The sequence below is a fragment of the Odocoileus virginianus genome, chromosome 7 (genome assembly GCF_023699985.2).
Source record: "Odocoileus virginianus isolate 20LAN1187 ecotype Illinois chromosome 7, Ovbor_1.2, whole genome shotgun sequence".
Lineage (NCBI taxonomy): Eukaryota > Metazoa > Chordata > Mammalia > Artiodactyla > Cervidae > Odocoileus > Odocoileus virginianus.
In genome coordinates, this window is record NC_069680.1 from 15853498 (window position 1) to 15874595 (window position 21098).

The 21098-nt window shown below is 46.0% G+C and overlaps 1 protein-coding gene across 30 annotated transcripts in view; it reads left to right on the top strand.

Annotated features, from left to right (window-relative positions):
- TCF7L2 (transcription factor 7 like 2) overlaps positions 1 to 21098 on the top strand; it is a 199438-nt gene that overhangs the window by 111940 nt on the left and 66400 nt on the right. For 10 of the 30 annotated variants that reach the window (XM_070470178.1, XM_070470176.1, XM_070470181.1 and 7 more), the window contains one exon: positions 12795 to 12938. The exons of 18 other annotated variants lie outside the window; for them this stretch is intronic. In XM_070470178.1, coding sequence (XP_070326279.1) covers positions 12795 to 12938 — 144 coding nt within the window. The remainder of the gene's footprint in view (positions 1 to 12794; positions 12939 to 21098) is intronic. 2 more of the 30 variants (XM_070470177.1, XM_070470198.1) reach the window with 1 other exon arrangement.

Sequence of the window (21098 nt, forward strand, 5' to 3'; positions counted from 1 at the left end):
TGTCTTTTGTGATGTTGGAACAGACGTGGAGATAGTGGTGCTAAGAGGGGCTCCAAGGGAGTTGTTTTCTCCCTGGGCCCCCCTTGCTTTTCTCCCCTGGTTCACACATTGGGGGGAGGACTCTCTTACCTTTTCTGTTCCGGTGCGGCAGCTGCGAGGAATGTTAACAGTGTCAGGATTGGGCACGGGCCCAAACCTCACTGGTGCCTGAGCGGCAACGGAAGCCAAGCTGGCCAGACTGACGTGGAGACCTGTCCTCGCCAGCCTGGTGCATTAAGGATCTTCGTGGTGGAGGTGCTTCAGGTCTAGCAGGCAGGTCAGCCTGGTGTAGTTCCATGGAAGACGGTCCTCCCTCCCAAGATGAGTGGGCTCCTCTGGGTCAGGAACCTGCCTGGGGCTATGTGGATGCCTGAAGAAGCAGGGTTGGGTTGCCACTATCTTCAGACATGCTCCCCAGGGAGAATGACTGTTTAGGCACATTGCTGTTAATACATGGGAAAGTGCCTTCCAGATCACCCGCCCACTTAGAAACTTATAAAAGAAGCCAATACAAATGTCATTCATGTTTGGAAGACCAGCAGTGGCATGTGAGACGTTTTTATTTGTGGTGACTTCGTGGCTGCTCATAGATTGGTTTTTGCCTTGATCTCTAGCTATCTGTTGTGTCTTGGTTTCCTTTTTGGGAGGAAAAGAAACAAGACACAGGGTCCTTCCCTGAATACGTCATGGTAATGATGTAAGGATTGCCAGTGGGTCCAAGACCTTTCTGGTGTCTTAGATAAAAATGTGAAACCAGGGTTCTCAAGGTGACTTAATGAATTCAGGTGCGGAACCTGGCCCCTGAGCTAGAGTAACTGTGCTGTTCATAGCCACAAGGCTACTAGGATGCTGGCGGCCAACCATGTTTCATAGGGCACAGCCAGGTGGCCTGATGTGAGATGGTGCTAAGAGGGGATCCAAGGGAGCTGCAGGACACTGGGCATTGCTGGCTGCAGGTACACGGTCTGCCTCATGGATCTCTCTGTTGTTTTTAAGTCTGTTTCTTTCTTTCTTTCTTTCTTTTTTTGGTCACACCAAGTAGCATGTGGGATCTTAGTTCCCTAACCAGGGATCGAACCTGTGCCCACCTGCAGTGGGACGTGTGGAGTCTTAAGGACTGGACCACTGGGAAAGTTTTTCTCACTGTCTTTTGAGCAGGTGTCTTTCCAGTCTAGAACCCTGACAACAGGCAGAGTTCCCTGGCTCCTCACCAGCCTGGGGTCTGTAGAGAAAGAACTGTTGTTGTCAGTGGGGGAGTGTCCACCCTAAAAACCTAGGTTTTGATGATGATCACGAGAGGGTTTGGGTTTAAATGGGTCACAGGGTGTTCTGAATTCTTCCCTGCGGAGCTGCTTCCCCCTCCCATTTTTTATTCTCGCCAGCCTTTCCAACCTGTCAGCCTCGGTGTGAGTCACTTTGTCAGACGGCCACCCATCCCCGTGGCCTGGACGGCTCCCAGCAGGAGTTGCTGGCACGGCGTCCAGAAAACAGACCACACCCTGGGAATGACGATGTGTTGCGGCGTTTCTCCACTCTAGACCAGAGGCGCCGGGGTTTTGAAATGGGTCTGGGGCTTGCCCCCTGGCCCCTGCGTTGCTATGCCCTCTTGTGTCCAGGGGTGATGAGCAAAGGAATGCTTACCCATGGTGGTTTGAGGGCAGTTGGCTGGCCAATTAATCCTCCAAAGGGCCAAGAGGTTGTTGATGCCGCCCCCCTTCTTGCTTGAGCACAACATCCTCTGGGATCTCATAAATCCTCAGGGTTAATTATGCAGAACCTTCTGGACTTATGAATTAGACTTGGGCTCCATGTTCTAGTTTGTACTTTGGATTCTTTCATTAAGGAGATCAGAGATAAAAATATCATTGTTTTGCTGACTGGCTACCATCAGACTCCCCTGCTCTGAACAGGGAGTAGTTTGGGTTTTCTTGAGTGACTGGGATATCTATTATAGATCAGCAGATTACTGCAGCTCTGCCATTTTAAAGAGAACTGTACCTGCACCCAGGGCTTCCCTGGGAGATGTGGGTTCAATCCCTGGGTCGAGAAGATCCCCTGGAGTAGGAAATGGCAACCCACTCCAGTATTCTTGCCTGGGAAATCCCATAGACAGAAGGAGCCTGGTGGGCTACAGTCCGTGGAGTGACAGAAGAGTCAGACACAACTTGGTGACTAAATAAGTACCTGCTCCCACCCCTGCCTTCAGACACATACCGCTCCTGCTGGTATTGTCACTTCATCCATTTGTAAATGACGATATTAAGGACACGTGCAAGAGTTGTAGGGCACTGTGGGACCTTGGCACATAGTTGAAGGCTGCACGCTAGTCACTGGGGGGGCTTAGGGGGATGTTGTCCAGATCATCATATTTTCCCGGGTTTCTGAAACTGATCGCTGTTGCAGGGTTCGGATGGGAGCTGGCTGATTTTGTTGTGCAGGGGTCTGGGTCCTTCTTCAAGCTAGGGCCTCTGTGTCAGTCATTAGACAGAAATGTTCAGGCTAGGGCCTCTGCATCAGCGCCCGTCATAGGAAAGTGTTCAGGCCAGTTACCTTCAGCTCCCTGGCTCCCAGCTGGGGTGACTTTGCTGCCCGGGAGGCATTGGCAGAGTCTGGATGCAGTTTTGGTCGACACAGCTGCACGGGGCGGGGGAGGGAAGTGCCGTCACTGAGTGGGTGGAGGCCGGAGATGCTGCTGAGGCAGGCACCGCCCCCCACCCCACCCCCCCAAAGAGCTATCAGAACGTTGGTACTGCTGAGGTTGACAAATCCTGCTTTAACACAAGTGTTTGTTGAGCACCTGTCCCTTTGTTATTCCTTAAACTAAAAAACAGACCAAGGTAAAAGAAAGAGTATCTTTAAAATGAATGACACCCCAACTTGCCAATGTTATGTTTTGTCTTTTTTTTCTTTTTGTTTTTTTTTTTTGCCAATTACTTTATGGCTTAAAAAATCTTAGTGGTTTACTAGAATTTTTTTTTTTAAAGAAATGGTTAAAACTACACAAGCATGATGATTTAAATGCTAGCAGCTTCTCATGCTTCCAAAAGCCAGTGGCGCAGAGAAAAGCCCCTGTGAGCTGTGTTTTGTTTGCTGTGGTCCAGCAATGGATTTTGATCGTACCTGGTTATTGGGATAGATGATGTGAAGTCATTATACTTGGGTTTCTCAAAACCTACCAGTCTCCCACTCACCTAATAGTCTTTACTTTTCCTTTTCTTTAAAATTAAGTGTGAGACCCAACCAAGTCATCTTGCTTCTCCTGGAATACTAAAAGTTTGTTTTTTGGTTTTTTTTTTAAAGGGTACGTATACCTCCAGCTTACCTTCCAGAATTCATATTTTGCTTTCTAAATCCTGTTCTTAAAAGGAACCGTCTATTGACAGTACATCATAAATTTCCTGGCTCCTCCATGACATTTCTGGGGAAGTAAATGAAAGGTGTAAATTAAGAAAAGCAAGTGTTTGTGGTTCCTGCTTTAACCTTCTGTTATGTTAAATGGCTTTGTTGAAGAGGGCTGTCATTGCTCCTGAAAACTTGGGAAAATCCACAGCGAGCTGTGCCATTAGTTGCCTTTGGGAGCACAAGATGTTTGATGTGAAAATTATATGGCCACATCTAATTGGGTATATTTTCACCCTTCTAGATATCAACTCAAGAGATGACTCCCCCCGCCCTTTTTAGCTAAATGGTTTAACCTGAATTTCATGCTATTATGAGTTGCATTCCAGTAATCCAAGTGCCATTTTTTCAGTGTCTTTTGTTTAATAGCCTGTCTGCATGACCCTGGCACATAGTTGAAGGCTGCACGCTAGTCACTGGGGGGGCTTAGGGGGATGTTGTCCAGATCATCATATTTTCCCGGGTTTCTGAAACTGATCGCCGTTGCAGGGTTCGGATGGGAGCTGGCTATAAATTTCTAGACATCTGGCAAGAGCTGGATATTAATCCCTCCCTGATTTGGGGAGTGATAAGACCTAGGACTCCCCCATAGTTCACACTTCTCCTTGCACCCTGTGGAAACCTAGGCAGCCAGTGGAAGGAAAACAGAAGCTCTTTGGACCTCTGCTTCCTGTGAAATGGGAATAATAATTCTTACCTTGCCTGTTGCCCAGAGTTGAGTATTTTCTTGAAATAAAATGTGCTCAGAAGGCAGTTAGAGATAAGATTAATGGTAGTTAGGCCAATTGGAACTTCAGAATTTAAAATTATACAGTTCACTCTTTTAAAGTGTGCCCTTTAATGATTTTTAGTATATTTATAGGATTTTGCAACCATCACCACAGTCAAGTTGAGAACATCTCATCACCTTCAAAAGAAACTCTGTCTCCATTAGTTGTCACTCCCCACTTCCTCCAACTCATCCCCCATCCACCGTCTACTCTCTGTTGCTATGGATTTGTCTCTTCCAGACATTTGGCATGTATAGAATCATATATCTGGTCCTTCGTGACTGGTGTCTTCCACTTAGCATGGTCTTCTCCAGATTCATCCATGTTATACATGTGTGTATACGCTGAGTCCCTTCCCTGTTCACCTGAAACCACCATGACATTGTTAACTGGCTTTACCCCAATACAAATAAAAAGTTTAAAGTTTGGGGAAAAAGAGATCATCCATATTATGGCATCTGTTTCTATTCCATTACTTTTTAATAGCCAAATAATATTCCATTGTGTTGATAGATCACATTTTACTGATCCATGTATCAGTTGATGGTAAGCTTCAGAATTTTAAAAATATTGCATGCGTGCATGCGCAGTCGCTTCAGTCGAGTCCGACTCTTTGCGACCTTATGGATCGTAGCCCCCAGGCCCCCCTGTCCATGGGATTTCCCAGGCAAGAATACTGAAGTGGGTTGCCATGCCCTCCTCCAGGGGATCTTCTCGACCCAGGGATTCCAGCCCTCATCTCTTACCTGTCCTGCATTGGCAGGTGGGTTTTTTACCACTTGCACCGCCACCTGGGTGTCCTGTCTGTTGTCTCCTATACACACACGCGCGCACACACACCCACACCCACAATTACGACTTATTTTTTCCCCTCTCAAGGCTCTCTTTAATCTGATTTTTACTATTCAAGATACAAACGTGTGGGGTAGCAGGATGGTGCATGACTTGAGTAGCATGGGATAATTTATCTCAGATCCCTTATCCTATGACTCCAGCTCTCTCCCTTTCAAGCTGAGAAACTCCAAGTACCATAATTCTGAGAGAATTCATCACCCCAGTCCAGGCAGGACCACACTATGGTTGTCCCAGGTGTGTGCCCAGTGACAAGAGCTATGGCCTCTCAAGTTACGCGATTAGCAATAGTGTGATTCTTTCTGAGGAGGACAGCTAGGAGGCGAGTGTGATTTTGGAACCAGAGATGTTAGCGAATGAAGCTGGCAAGCCTTTCCTCAAATTCTCAAGTACCTTCTCGTTCTGAATGAGATGATGTCACGGGTTGGTCCTGCCTGTGGGTGTCTGTTGTTTTTGAATATTTATAACCTTAGAGCCTTGCAGTGTGATTCCTGCTTTTTCATAATGTTTGGGGAGGGTTTTTTTTCCAAGTTATCTCAATTTACTAAGTTTTTATGCCATTAGTATAGTGCATTTTAACCAAAATGGTTGTTTTTCATAAACACCGAGTAGGTTTAAATAATGTTTTCTCATAAATTAGACCTCATTTCCACAGTTATTCAGTTATTGCACCATGAAGACCCTCTGGAGTTTGATGTTGTCAGGAAACATATTAGCAGAAAATAGTATGTTATTATCTAATGCTAATAATTGGTTAGCAGAAATGAGAAGAGAAGACATTTAATTGGGGCTCCTGCGACTAACAAGATGTGAACTATAAAAACATTTCCAGGAGAAATTCCAGGGTTGTTCTAGAAACCTGTTATTTGCATTTTAAAACATTTGGTCCTATTGATAAGGAGGGAGGGTGTTGTTGATCAACACTGCCTTCTTTTTGGGGGCAAAGCACTCTAAATTTCCTGAGTGGTAACCGGATCCCCAGGCACAGCTGGTCTCTGTGCTGTCTTTAAAACCTCTCAGCTCCGTTTTGGGGTGCTTTTCTTTGTCTTTTTCAGGCAGTATGTTGGTTTGTAAAGAGAGAGGATTACTGACTACAGAGTGCCAATCCCAGTCGGACTCTCTCCCCCTCTTGGTCCCTTGATTCTGCCTAGTACTATCTGTGGCCCCCAGGGGCAAAATGTGGACCCACACCCCTTCCCAGAGGCTCTTCTGGGAGAAGGAACTGCCCTTTACCAAAAATCTCGTCAATAGCATGTTATTACATTTATTTATTAGCTAGATGCACAAAGCTTCCTTCAGCCTTTCTGGACCTGAGCTTCGGCCTACGTTTCTTCCATACCGATCTATGCCTGCACCTGTGAATCAGGTCCTTTTCTCCCAAAGTAACTGATGAGCATGGTTTTTCATGAGCTTGCTGACATTTTACTTGTCTGGAGAGATTACACTGTTAATCTCTCAGTTCCATATGCAAATAATGGAGATGGAGGTTGCACGGAGAAGCTTCAGTTTTCCGTCTGCTGAGGTCACCACGGAACCTCATCACTGTCTGAGGAAAGAGACCAGAAAGATACACTGGTTTTCTGCTAGTGCATGGGTGTCGGAGGAATTAGTTTGGCTGTAGAAAGGACTTCATTTAGTGTTCCAGCGATGTCTGTTAGAACTTCATTTACTTTTTTCATGCCTTGGCTAATTTTCCATTATTAAGGTTGGCTATTGTACATTATTACCATCCCAGAAAGCCTTGACTTCACTTTCTGGGCTTCTTTAGTGTTGATATCAGCTAAAAAATAAAAGCTTCTCCTTTATTCAAAATTACTCAAGTAACTCTTTTTTTAAACTTTATCCCAAGCTCTTCAAAAACTATTTTAGGTGATTTTCCTTCATTTGTTTCTACCATAGTAAAAAAGTGGGTTTCTTTTTCATCTTCTCATTATTTGTTATTGAGAACTATTTTTTCCCCTCAGAAAACAAAAGTTGACAAAGTTTTCTTTAAACCAGTAAACACCTTTCAAAATGGTGCTACAAATTCCCCTTTTTTATACTTTATTGCTAGAGTATTTTTCCTTGGCCATGTAGATCTTTTATCTGGTAAAAGAAAGTTTTTTCTCCTGGATGTAACTGTCTTCACTAAATATCACCTCAGGATACAGTGGCCATGTGCAGAAATCCAGGCATGTAGGATTTGTACTCAGAGTGATGGGAGGAATTAATGCTCCCCCCCACCCCACCCTGTTCTTCTCACCCTGCAGATTTGGAGCACTTTGGAGGTGGGCAGGGCCCTTACCAGTCATTCAGTAGCCAGCACCCTCACATGACTTAACGCGCTGAACCCCAGAAATACAGGGCACACAGCTGGTTGGTGGAAAGTGGCAGTGAAAATGGGGCCCTACTTCTGTCTCTTTGCTGAGATTGAGGATGAGATGCACTGTGCTTTGTAAAAGGCTAGTCTATGAAGGGACTTAACATTGGCTCCTTTTGTGTTCATTGTGTTTGGATCTTAGTCTCTCTCTCACTAAGATGAGGTCCTTGAGGGCTAAGGCAGACTTCATTCCTACATCCCTTGAGTGTAGAGGTGATGGTTACATTTCATCTGATGCCAGGTCTGAGCAGGGTGGCCCAGTGATACTGACTGGGAAGTGACAAGTGATATTGACAAGAAGGAGTTGCTCTATGCGAGCTGGGAACTTGTTGTTCCTAACTGCAGGCCATTGTCACCCACACTGGAGGATACCCACCTACCCCTGCACCCCCGTAGGTGGGCAGTGTGTACACACACCACACACAGACTCTCACACTTTATCACTCACATGCTCACATTTTAGAAAAATAAATCATGAAAAGTAGTGTCACATACATTTGCAATGTCTGTGATGGTATGCTACTTTGGGAAAAAACTGGACTCACCTTTAAAGACAAAAATGGTAGCTTTCCTAGAGCCATGATTACAGTTTCTTTGTGTCTTGTTTAACAAGACCTTTCAAATTTGGTTAGTTCGCACCAAACTTACCTTACTTTTAGAAGTGACAGTAACTGATAGAGCATAAAGATCTGAACCCTCTGAGTTTATGTGTATGTGTGTGGTTGGTTGGATGGATGGATGGCTGCTGTTGCCTAATTGTTTTTTGTGTCCTTGTTTATATACACATGTGCATGTGTATGTAAATGATAAAGAGATAAGAGGATTTCACCCTCTTGCCAATTTTTTTTTTTAATTATCATTTTATTAGTTGGCTTCTTTAATGCAATGGCTCTTGCCCATGTCCTTCTCTCAAATGGATGGTTTTTCCTCCAGAGACGATGCTTTTTCAAAGTAAAACTCTTCCATGTTGTGCATAGAACCTTGACCTCCTAGTTTTTAAAAAATCTGGGTTTTTGGTTTGTTCTTTTCTAGCTGTATAGTCCTGGGACGGTCCCTTTATGCCTAGACTTAGGGATTTAAAAAAAAACAAAGAATTCAATTACATGATTTCTAAGACCCATTCCATTTTGCAATTCTGCTTCCTTTAAGAGATCCATAAATAATCCTTTCGCTCTTCTATGGGGGAAGAAAACATAAAAAACCCAAGTGTATTAGGGTTCTCCAGAGAAACGGAACCAATAGGAGATAGATAGATAAAGAGACTTACTGTAAGTAATGAGTTGACTCATGCAGTCACGAAGTCCAAGAAGTCCCTGGATCTGTACTCACTAAGCTGGAGGCCCAAGGAAGTTCATAATTTAGCTCTAGTCTGAGTCTGGAGGCCTCAGAATCAAGAGAGCTGGTGATGTAGTTCTGGTCCAAAGGCTGGCAGACTTGAGACCCAGAAAGAGCCTGTGCTTTAGCTCAAGTCTAAAGGCAGGAAGAAAAAGTCCCATGTCCCAACCTGAAGGTAGTCAAACATGAGGAGTTTTCCTTATTTGGTTAGGATCAGCCTTTCTTCAGTTCAGACCTTCAAACTGATTGGATGAGGCCTACCCACATTAAGGAGGGCAATCAGTTTTTTCATTCTACCAATTTAAACTCATCCAAAACACAGAAACACTCATAATGTTTGACCAAATATCTGGTCACCCTGTTGCCCAGACAAGTTGACCCATAAAAATTAATGATCACAACCAAACTTTACTGAAACAAAATTGGAAGCTTTTGCCTTTTTCTTCCTGCCTAAGCAGTGGGTGTAGAATTCTCCCAGTAGCGGACAGCTGTGGACCAAGTTTGGTGTGAATAACACATTTCATACAAAATCTTTATGTCTGGAGGCTTTAGTGTTCTTAGGGGTTTTGGTTTTTAAATGCTTTTCAGCTCCTTCTAGACTCTCTTTTCTTTTGTGTTTATTTTTCCTGGCAGGGCAGTTTGTACTTTCTGTCTCGTTGGTTTCCATTCTGTTGCGTTAACCTTTGAATATTGCCCAGCCACCTGCTGAAGGTGGCTTTAAGCTCATAAAGAAACAAAACAGTAGAATACACGACTTTTGCTCCAACTTTTAGTGGTACACCTTGATTCTGCTCCATGTGGCCATGTCCAGAACTGGTCAACACACCATGCCCTCAGGGGCCAGGTCATCAGGGAAAATGAAGCCTACCTCCTGCTGCGCCTGCTGTCTGTCTTGACATGTCATAGTCTCAACTTCTGGAGACCACATCTTAATAAAGTCGGTCAGTGAAGCCAGTGGCCTTGGAGGCACTAAAGGAGGAGGGCCGAGTGGTAATTCTAGCAGGTGTGTGGTTTTTCAAGGTCCCCGCTCCCCTGTCCGAAGACTAGCCACACGCCACATTCGTTCTTATTTTAAAAAGTACTGGACACTTACCTCCAATATTGCCTTGTAATAATCCCCTCATCATGCCTGGATCATGAAACTCCAGAGGCCTTCATCGACTTTTCTTGGAGCATCTCCAGGTTTTTCCACATTACTGCTTGCTTTGTGGATGGATGATTATTGAGGTCAGTCTGACAAAGGCGACTAGGTTTCTCTGGTCAGGATGCCCTTCTCCTTCCTCAGACCTCGCCCAAGCTGGCCCGAGGTAAATGAGTGTATTGACCCATACTTGAAAAGTTTATAGGATGCATGTGTCAGGCATGGCTGGATCCAGGGTCAGATATTCCAGGACAGTATTTCCTTCTAGCCCTCAGCTCTGCTTTCCTCCAGGTTGATTCCATTGCATAGGGGCAGGTTTGAGTTCAGAGAGACCTTATCTCCCCGCACAGTTCTGAACCAGTGTCTGTGGTCAGGGGGCATAATGGGCTGCGTACATTTGAACTGAGTAAACTCGCCCATTTGTGGAGCTGGGGACTAGAGTCCGCTCTACCCAAACTGTATGGGTCAAGAGTCGGGGTGATACCTCCTAAATAATTCAGGGTACTGTTATCAGAAAAAGCTCAAATGGATGCTGAGTGGAAAACTTGGTAGTCGTCTGCTTCATCATCTTTAGGATTTGTTGAAGAGTCTTGTATTTGTTAGGGGAAGACTCACTTAGAATTCTCTCATGGTACAAAATGATTTGGTATTTGTATGCACACTTAGATCTATTTATAAGAAATCCTATACCCCCCAAACTTGAAGTGGCTTATAAGACTTCATATTATGTAAAAAGATTGGAAGTGAATAATAAAGGAAATTAGAATAAAGAGGAAAGCAAGATAGACCTATAAGATAAGATGGGGGTAAGGTTAATCTCACAAATTTCAAAGCTGGAATATCCTATGAGATTGGTAGATGTGACCTGCAAATTTGGCTCTGAGGTTCCCAGGAAGAGTATTAGATCCTATATAGAGGGGAGAGAGAGAGAAAATGTGTGTGTGTGTGTGTGTGTGTGTGTGTGTGTGCGCGCGCGCGCACGCACGTGCATGCGCCCACATACCCATAAGTATAACAGACTTGTGTGCAAGCCCCTATGGGAGTGGAGACCCTAAGAAGCCATGGGAAGATAATATGGTCTGGGGTATTCTTAGATTCATTTCTTTTCCAAACTCCTGGAATGCTTGCTCTCGGGAATCTTGAATCTTTGCTCTCAGCATTGTGTTAGGAAGCAAAGCAAGCAGACCAGGACTGAAACCTCCATACTGCTGGGCTAATCTGGAAAATGGACTCATGCCTGCCCCATGACTCACGTTCCTGTTTACAAATGAGCCCCGTGGAGAAGTGCAGAGAGGCAGACTCTGCTTCCCGGATGGAGACCAGAGACGGCCAGGACTGGGCACCCGTGCTTCCTCTGGAGCTTGGGCTGCCCTTCCTGGGGGCAGACCTTGGGCTTCCCGCAGTGGTGACATTCAGTGTCCAGCCATGGGGACAGTTGCAACTCATGAGGGCAGTGGAGAGGCACTGGTTTGCAGGTGACGTGGCCCCTTCTCATTTTGGGTATTCATATGCTTTTGGCTGGTTTAATCCACCTGGAGAAACCTGCCCCGTCCCCCGCCACCATCAGAGGACCCAGTTATCTGAGAACTATGTAAATTATTCTAGAAATGTGACTGCTGTTTCATAGATTTGTCCATTATTTCCATTGCTTTTCTAACTCCTAGTCTTCAATGCCCACCATGCTCATTCTGCTATTTAGTGAATATCAGAACATAAGATATTGTGCCCAACCTCATATTCTTAATCTTGAATTCTGTTTTTTTGGGGGGGGGGCATTTAAAAGGGTGAAAAAATTTGTTCATGGGAATTTTCCTTCACATAGAACTTTTTAACTACTAGGGTAGAGAAGACATAATTCTTTACCATGAACACAAAAGTCATTCATAGGGTTTTTTTTTTTTTTCTTTTTACCAACAATTAGAATAATATTTCCATGTTGTGAAATAGCCGTTCTTGGACCCCAGGTCGCTGTTAACACCCCTCAATTCTCTACCCCATTTTTAGAGCAATAGTCAACATCTGGACAAAGATGCATCTATGTAGCAGCAGTCTGAGCTGACTGAGGCCTGGTTCAGGTCCCCCTTCCCCCGCCGTCTGCTAGCTGTGTGACCTTGGGCATGCTCCTTAACGTCTCTGAGTCAGTTTCCTCCTCTGTAAAATGGGCACAACAGTACCCACCTCACAGGGTAGTTGTAAGGAATAGTGGAATGACCCAAACGTTCCTGTCTCGAACCCTAAACAGAGAAGCAGCACTCATCGCAGGGCCCCAGCTGAGCTGAAACGCAGTAGCGTACCAACTCAGGGCTGGTGCTGCCAGATCCTTGAGGGGGTCCAGAGACTCCAGTGTAGCTGCAGCTTTCAGAAAGGTTGCAGCCTGGCAGAGGGAATGGTATTAAGACAGCCCCCCAAATAGCTCTGGAGTGGCATGGAACCCTATGCAACTGCATTTTTGTAGGGTAGAAATATTGGCTCGGCCAAAATGTTCATTTGGAGTTTTCTTTAGAACTGGGATGAAATTTTGGGCCAACCAAATAGCAGCGATATTACATGGTTTAAATTAATGGATGATTCGGTAAGGTAAGTTGAGAGAGAGGGAAAATGCTAGCCAGCGGGCTTCTCAGAAGAAGTGATGGGCAGGGTGGGCAGAGTGGGAAGAGATGCCCCAGAAAGGCTGCCTGGAGGAGGCTGAGTTGAAGATGTCTCTGGCAGGGTCCCTGAGGTGACTGGCAAGGACACAGGAGAGTTCCGGGTTCTAGCGGGGAACTGCGATCCTTCCCTTCCTGGAGTTTGTAGAGAAGTGGGGGTTAGCGCAGGACGTCAAGCTGGGGGCCGTGAATGCCTTGCTGACTGCGCACCCCTCCCTCCCGAGCCTCACTCTGTTCCCCTTTCTTCCTGGCAGCAGTGCCCCCTCCCTTGCTGCACTCAGGGACATGACTGTCAGCACTTCTACCCCCCCTCAGACTTCACTGTCAGCACTCAAGTCTTCAGGGACATGAAAAGGAGCCACTCCTTACAAAAGGTTGGGGAGCCCTGGTGTTTGGAGGTAGGTCTCGGAGCAGAATGACGGTATGAGATGAGCGGGTTCTGGACAGAAGCCACCCATACACACGGTTTCCTTCCCGCTCGGGCAGGGCCCGTCCTCCGTGGTCCCCAAGTCCTGTCACATCACTGTCATGTTGGGTGCCGCAATGTCTGGGTGTCCTGATCATGGATAGGTTATTCATAGCCGTAACAGTGCCAGTTTACAAGGACAAGGAGAAGGGAGATGCTCCCGTGAACCCAAGGCGTCGGGTTCCCAGTTGAAGCCACATGGTCTCGCATCATGCGTGGCTTCCATAAGAATGATGAACAAGGTCATCCCATTAAACTTGACCCCGTGGAAATGATTTCCTAGGACTCTTCAGAGCTTCCAGTGGAAGAGAAGGTATCACCTGAACTTGGCCTTTGTTCTTCATTCTTTAGAACTTATAGATTTTCTTTTCACACTCAGGGTGCCGGGCTCTGCTCACCCTTTCTGCAGTGGTGCTTCCCGAGGCAGCCATGCATGGCTTTTCTAGCAAATGTCGCTCTCAAGGACAGGAAGCATTGTTAATTTCCTTTAAATAATTCAATCTGATGTCAATACCTCACACTGCTCCGTGCTTGGGAGTGACAGTTCTCTTCAAATTAGTAGTCCCAAAGAATAAAGAACATCTAGAACATGTTTTCATCCTCAGAAAAGCAAAAGTCAACACAGATAAAAACTGTAAAGTTAACTCTTGAAACTTAAACAGTGCATGATTTAGTAACTCATGCTAGCTTTTGACTTTTTTCCTTTTTGAAAAGGAAAGGGAATATTTTAAGAGCCAATTAGTAGAGCCTCTGTCTTTGATAAAGATTGATTGTATACCTACTATGTGCTGGTTGCCCTGCAGCATGTTAGGACTGCAGGGACAGAAAACATCAGAGGCTTAGAGTAACACGTTACATTTGTTGGTCCGTCTTGCCTTTGGAGAGAAAAAAGACTGGTGAAATCATCCTGAGAAGCTTGTCCTAATTTAAAAAGTAGTAAATAGCCCCGTAAGAAAACGAGACACACGTAGAGAAACATCTAAATGTTTCATCCAAATGCAGGAGAAAATGTCAACACATTCCTTTTTTACCTAGTTGTGATCTCTTAATATTTGGATGCATTTCTTTCTTGTCATTCATGTGTCTGAAGTTTAAAAATGGTTTGTAAAACATTTGTAAAACATGGAATGGTTCCTTATAGAGTTTTGTCTTTTCACTTGTTTTTTCTCGTACACTATGTTGTGTCTTAATTCTGGTTAGTTACACAGTGTCTTGTGGGGCTCTTCCTGTCTAATTATCCCCTCTGACGAGATGTGACTGAAACTGAGGATGTGTCTAGGGTCTTTTGAATCATCCCCACCCCACCCCACCCCTTCTGATGAGCCCTGTGCTTAGATCCGCTGGGGCCCGTGTATGTGTCCGGCCCGGGTCTTTAACTGGCCTGAGTCAGATGGAGCAAGGAGGCTGACTTCTGTGCGGCAGCCCTGGCCCGAAGGAAGAGCTTTTTCTCAGAAGCCCCTCCTTGGTTTGGCTTTTAATAAGTGCCTCTGTTCATCCTGACTATGGATGATAAGGCCATCCCGAACATAGTTATTCCTCCACTAGGGCCTGGCAAGTGGTAACTCATTAATCTTTGGTCAGAGTTACATGATAGATAAAGGAGAAACAGGCACCCATTCTGAGTTGACGAAAACGAAACAGAAACACTGGGTTTCTTCCTTATAACTCGAGATCCACAGGCGCCGATTAGCTTGCCGGCGCCAGTTTCTCAGCTTTGCCCTCAGGACAGGGAAGCATCTCTTGGGGAAGAGCCAGTTACCCCGGCTTCCCAGATGGGGGACTAAGTCCCTCAGTTGTGAACAGACCAGACACAGAGACACCACTTGGCCTCTGTGACCCCGAGCGAGTTACCAAACTGCTCTGTGCTTCAGTCCCTCATCGGGGCCGGGGGACCCGATGTGAGCCGTGGTGAACCTCAGTTGACTTGAGGCATGTGAAGCGGGAACTTGGCCAGAGGAGCTTGTGTGCTGGGTCTGGCGCAAGCATCTGGCAGGATTCTGGGGGAGTCACACCCTGGCGGTGTGTGTGTGTGTGTGTGTGTGTGTGATGGGCTGGCCTCTGCCAGCCTGTGCTGTGGGGTAGTTCAGTCCTGCCGTGTGGTTTCCACACACAGCCTGGGTGTGCTCCAGGTGGTTCCGGGGAGCATCGTGGAAACTGCACACGATCGGAGGAGGCAGACCCAGATTTGAGTCCAGCATTCTCTCACCTCTGCCAGCAAGGTGCTTCATCCATCTGTGACGCATCCCTGTGTCTGTTAAAAAGGGATGATGGAGGAATCCCTGCCCCAGCCTCCTTCGCTGGGCACCTCCCAGGATCCCTTGAAATCCTGATCAAAGAGACTTTTTAACACAGCACTTCCTATGGTCCAGGCACTTCTCTAAGGGATTTGTGTATTTTAACTCTTGAAAACCTGACAGCAACCCTAAGAGGAAGGTGCTGTGGTTTTGCCATTTCGCAGATGCACCACAGACAGATTAAGTAACTTGCTTAAGATTACACAGCAAAGGGGCAGAGCTGTAAAACTGCTATTAGTGAAAGACATGGCAGTAGTCCATGGTTTGGAGCCTTCCCCACCAATCACCTTCCACTTGCTAAAGGAGATTGGGTTAGGTCCTGTTCAACACCCAGCCCTCTCAGGAGCTGGGAGGAGACCTCTGATTCAGGATATCTAAAGTCCAGTCTTTGGTTTATAGATACCACATCTGGGATCCTTTCTAACCCACCCATTGGTCCTTCTCTCTCTCCCCTGCGAGTCAGCTTGATTCTAACCCTTTAGCTCTCTCTTCAAGGGAATTAAGGTTGGTAGACCAGTTGAGTAAATATGAGTAAGAAAGTCAATATCCACCTGGGCAGGCATGAGTCACTTCTTTCTAGTTAGCTATTCATGGCCACTTCCAAGCTCGCCACACAAAGTCATTACATTGAGGCTATTACCATGTTTAATAGTGACAATAATAGGGTGTGACCCATGGCATAAATGCATTCAGATAAGAAAGAAAGTGGTTTTTTTTTCCTATGATTGCTTAGTCAATACCATTTTCACGGAAATGCTTGCAAACAAACTTTTAAAGAGGTCTTTGTTCGAATCCTTCCCTTATTCTGTGCTTCCTTCCTCTTGAAGGGCTTTTTTGAACTTTTCCTGATCAGTGGACTGGGGGTTAGCAGGGTGATACCCTTCGTCCTTTCTAATGTTTTGGTCTAGTGACCTACCTTTTTGCTGGTTTTGAGCCTAATTTTATTTCATTTTTAGGTGTGTGTGTGTGTGTGTGTGTGTGTGTGTGTGTGTGTGAGTTAAGGAGAGGACACATTATTGCTGGTACTTGCTTATTAACTTCTCAGCTTAGGCATTGAGGGGGAAAAAAGACTTCTGCTAACTTTGCAAAGCTAGTCACATAGACAGGGAGTTAACCATTTTGGTGAGAGGAAATGAAACTTTTCTTAGGTTTATTAGACCACATCCTATAAATCTGTGGCTTATTATATGTCTGATTTCTAAAAAGCATGGCATCATGGCCAGAGTTTTATTTTTGCTCATTAGTCATTGAAACAAATATAGAAATTGCTTCATTTCCTTAGTTCTCTTGTTTTTCAGTATGTTAATGTATGGAAAATCTGGATTTGCACAACAAAGTACATTAGAAGGGGGAAGTATTAATCTCTGCATTACAACTTTGGATTACCAAGTATTCTGTTCAGCTAAAATGTTTAGTTCATCCTCCCCCTCCTGATTACATGAAGAAGCAGGATGAGAGAAAACAGTGAAAATGTTCCTGAAAGGCAAAATTAGTATTTGGAGATGGTTTCAGTCTTTTAAAGGATGTGTTTAAAAACTGAGAGGCAGGCTCGTATCATATATATAATTCTTTTCCATCCGTCTGACATTTCTTGTAAGAGAAACCCTTTCCTGTGTATCCTGTGAAGACTCCTGGTAAAACGTCTAGCGGTGTCCATCCTAGAACTGGGTATCTCTCAATATGTTTAGTCATTGCCCCCGTTCAAACCCACTGTTTCTAAAAGTTCCACTATTACAGTCTGATTGCATCTCATGTGGGAAAGAGTGCAAGCTGAAAATAACAAAGACGGAACGACTGTGGACATTCCCTCATGCCCCCATGATGTGTATGACCCGTGGCTTAGCACACACAGCCCTGCAGCATTCTGTGCAAGCATTCCAGCAAATTCACTCCCCTCCCCAGAGCCATTCTCCCGGTGGGATGACTGGTGGTGGGACCACCCATATTATTTTGTTGTTTCTGGTTTTTCTTCCTGCAGAGCTTCTTTGTTGAGTTCTTCTAGGTCAAACGGGTGCGTGGATTTCCTCTGTCGAATTTCAGCTGCATGAGTGTAAGTGGGCATCATGGTGCCTAGCTGGAATTCCTGACACCTCAGAGAAGCCACACTCCCAAGGTGTGGTGAACGTGGTGCGGTTTCTCCTGCTGCGTGTCGGAGCCCTGCAGGATTGACACAGTTTGACCACTGCTTGCACAGGACTTCCCACCAGGGACACAGGCCCAGAGAGGGAAAGGATTATTCTGGGCCTCATGTCCCTTGTTGACCATTCCTTGGACCAAAGGCGTGCACACGGATCACTTCTTATACTTTTGTCCACCCCGGGAGACTGGGATACAAAGTAGGAAGCCCAGGCAGGGTGCATGAACATCCTCTAAGGACCCCATCCCTTGCAGGCTGGGGGCGTCCTCTGGGGCCCCCCTGAACCCCGTCCCGATGCCACAGGCTGGATCATGGCTCCTATCTCTGTGACTGCCTCCCTTTTCCCCATTCTTTGTGAGTCACATGTTTTCTTTGCAACTCGTGTGACAAAGGTCATTAGTAGGGAAGACTCGGGCCTTCCATGCGTGACATCTTGTCATCCACACAGTTTATTGGTTTGGGATCCTCCCCTTTTGTAATTCTGTGAGGTGACAGATCAGTTTTTAATGGGCTGCGCTGTGTCAAGGGAGAGTTTAAATTAACCTTCAGACTTTTTATACCTCACAGGGCCCCTCAGATCATAATACACGGTCAGTATTTGAAGAGAGGGAGTGGATGCTTTTTATTCACGGTTTTGACATTCTATTGCATCCGCCTGTCTGTCTGTTTCTCTGTGATGTGATACCTCTGTTTCTCAAGAGTACTTTCCTTTAATGATGTCAGTGAGGTAGATGTTTGGAATTTGGGAACAGAGAGGAGCCACGCTTAGCCCAGACTCTGGGACTTGGTTTACTCGGTTTTATTAAGAGGAGATTGTCAGGTCACCAAAGTGGAGGATCTTAGTTTCCAGTCTTCTCTTTCAGGCCAGTTCTATGCACCTGATCCAAAAGGTATTTATTGTATCCGCTGCTGCTAGTTTTGCAGGAGCTGATTCTAGGCGCTACCTCATCTTTTATTCTTTATTCCACACTTTCCCAGCCTTCTCCATCACATCACTGAACGTTCACTTCAAAAATGTTTGCATTAAAGGAATGTAGTACTTCCGAAAACAGTTTTTTGATGTTGGTTTGGGGAGTAAGGTGATAGAAGTGGCCTTATCTTCTCTGGTAAGGCCAGGTTCAAGTTTTGACCACCCTTTCCTCTGGCTGTCCTTTTCCCATCAGCGAATGGCGCCTCTGCTTGAGCTGCAGATGGGGAAGGAGATGGTCTCTGTCCGGCCAAGGAGTTTTGAACTCTTTGTTAATAACTTCCTGGGGTGTATATGTGTGCTCTGTTCTTCCGGGGCCCCACCACCCCCAGAGTGCTCACAGCTCGGCAGCATTTTTCTCTGGAAAGGTCTAAATAGCAGGCCTGTTTGGGCTCAGGGTGAAAGTTTCTGTTTTGGAAAAGCCAGTTCCTTCCGATAAGGGAGGGTGGGGACGAGGAACTGGAGACACCAGAAAAAGAAGAAGTGAGAGTCGCAGGAGGCGAGGAGGCTGCAGGGTGACCAGGGGATGCAGGCTGCAGGGTGACCAGGGGACGCGTGCTGCCCGCTGCGTTTATTTCCCAGCCCCACCTGTCACTTGACTGCCCAGCTTCGCCAGAGCCCCCTGTGTGGCAGCCCCTGGGCCCCAGCAGGTACCTCTTGCTGCTTCAAAAAACAGAGCTGGCAGGAGATGGTGTTGGGTTGGACATGATGTATGGGCTGGGGTCAGAGGGAGCATGCAAGCGCTCAATCACTGAGTGGCTCGGCCTGGACTCTGCCTGCTGGGTTTCTGGCAGGTCCGGGTGGTTCGCCGGCAACCAGTGTGGCCAGGGAGAGGTGCTCTCTTCCCGGGAAAAGGAGACGCCCCTCCACCAGAAAGTAGAAGAAACTCGTAATCAGCCAGGAGATCCCAGTTCACAGCTCTGCCTCTTGGACAAGTTTCTTTCTTCCTGCCCTTTTTTTTTTTTTTTTTTAAATAAGAACCCAGAAAAAAGCTGGGTGTAGGCTAGAGGGAGGGGCAGCCTCCTGATGATGCTTTTACTGGCTTTGGGAATCCAGGCAGTTCCTGAAGGGCAGGTGGGGCATTTCTGTGCCCGGCGGGGCAAGGACAGCAGTGTCTGGGCGTGGACTTGCAGCTCTCATGATGTAGTGATTGTGCTTCTGAAGGGACTGGGACATTAGTTTTCCTTGACCCTGTCCTGCTGGGGGCAGCAGAGTGAACTCAAATCAGGTTCCTGGTGGGGACTTTCCTCCTCGCAGTCTTGCTTGGTGGGTCACCTGCAGCTGTCTAGTTTTTGCTTTGCACTGTGTATACTTCTGTGTCCCTGATTCTGGGTCTTAGGAGCAGGCTTCCTTGGCTGTGTGGGGTTTTCAAAAATTATATTTTAACATATACAACAAAATTGGCCTTTTCTTTTGGCCTATAGTTCTGTGAATTTTAGCATCAATTCGTATTATCGCCACCACAGTCAGGATACAGAACAGTTCCATCACCTTGCGTACACTTTTATGCTACCGTTTTAAAGTCATAAGGGATGTGGGGTTTATTTTTTTTAATTTTTATGGTTTTCACCTCTGAAAGGTATTGTTGACCTGATCTGTCTCTTTCATTCAGAGGTTGAGTTTTCATTGTCGATTGTAAGTTCCTGCTGTGCTCTTTCTCCACCAAGAGATGTAACCAGAGTACCTTTCTTGTCAGCCTCTTACTGACATGGTGGGTTGGGTTGTTTGGTTTTTGTGCTGGCTGTTTTTGCCCATACCCCTAGGATGCTTTGGGCCATTTTGTGAATTTAGGAGAACTCAGGCTAATTCTGACAGTGGCCAAAGAAAACTATAACTAGTAAGGGACATGTTCTTGCTGATCATCTAGGCAACCTTGTGAAGGTAGATGACTTCTGGAGTATTCTGCTTTGAATTCTCTCCCAGATGTCAGGACTGATGATCAGGACCGATGATAAGGTTTGTCATTGTTCAGTTGCTCAGTCATGTCCGACTCTCTGTGACCCTATGAACTGCAGCATACCAGGCTTCCCTGTCCCTCACTGCCTCCCAGAGTTTGCTCAAACTCATGTCCATTGAGTCGGTGATGCCAGCCAAACATCTCATCCTCTGTCACCCCCTTCTCCTCCTCCTGTCAAATCTTTCCCAGCATTAGATTCTTTTCCAATGAGTCGGCCCTTCACATCAGGTGGCCAAAGTACTGGAACTTCGGCTTCAGCATTGGTCCTTCTGATGAATCTTCAAGGTTGATTTCCTTTAGGATTGACTGGTTTGATGTGTAAAATGAAGATGGTGCATCATCTGTAGATTTGTTGACCCGTGTGGCTCTCCCAGACTGTCCTCACTTGTCTGACTACTTAGGTGAAGCCTGAAACAGAGTTGCTTCCATGAGCACCCATGCCTCCCCAACCAGTTTCAGGAACAAGCTGGAACAGCCATGGGAAGGCCAGAGCTGTGTGTCACCTGCTGTGGTCAGACCTTCTGCTTTCTTTGGGAAAAGTGAACTGCAGGAATGTTTGTGGGGTACATGCAGATCCTGCGTATGTGCCTGTCCTCCTCTTGGGAAACGAGGAGAGGTGACCGCAAAGGTCCCTGGCTCAGAACGTCACACTTGACTGAACAGTTGATGATGCCTCTGTGGTGGATTTTGCTGGGGAAGGTGGCAACAATCGTACACATGTAAGATCTGATGTAATC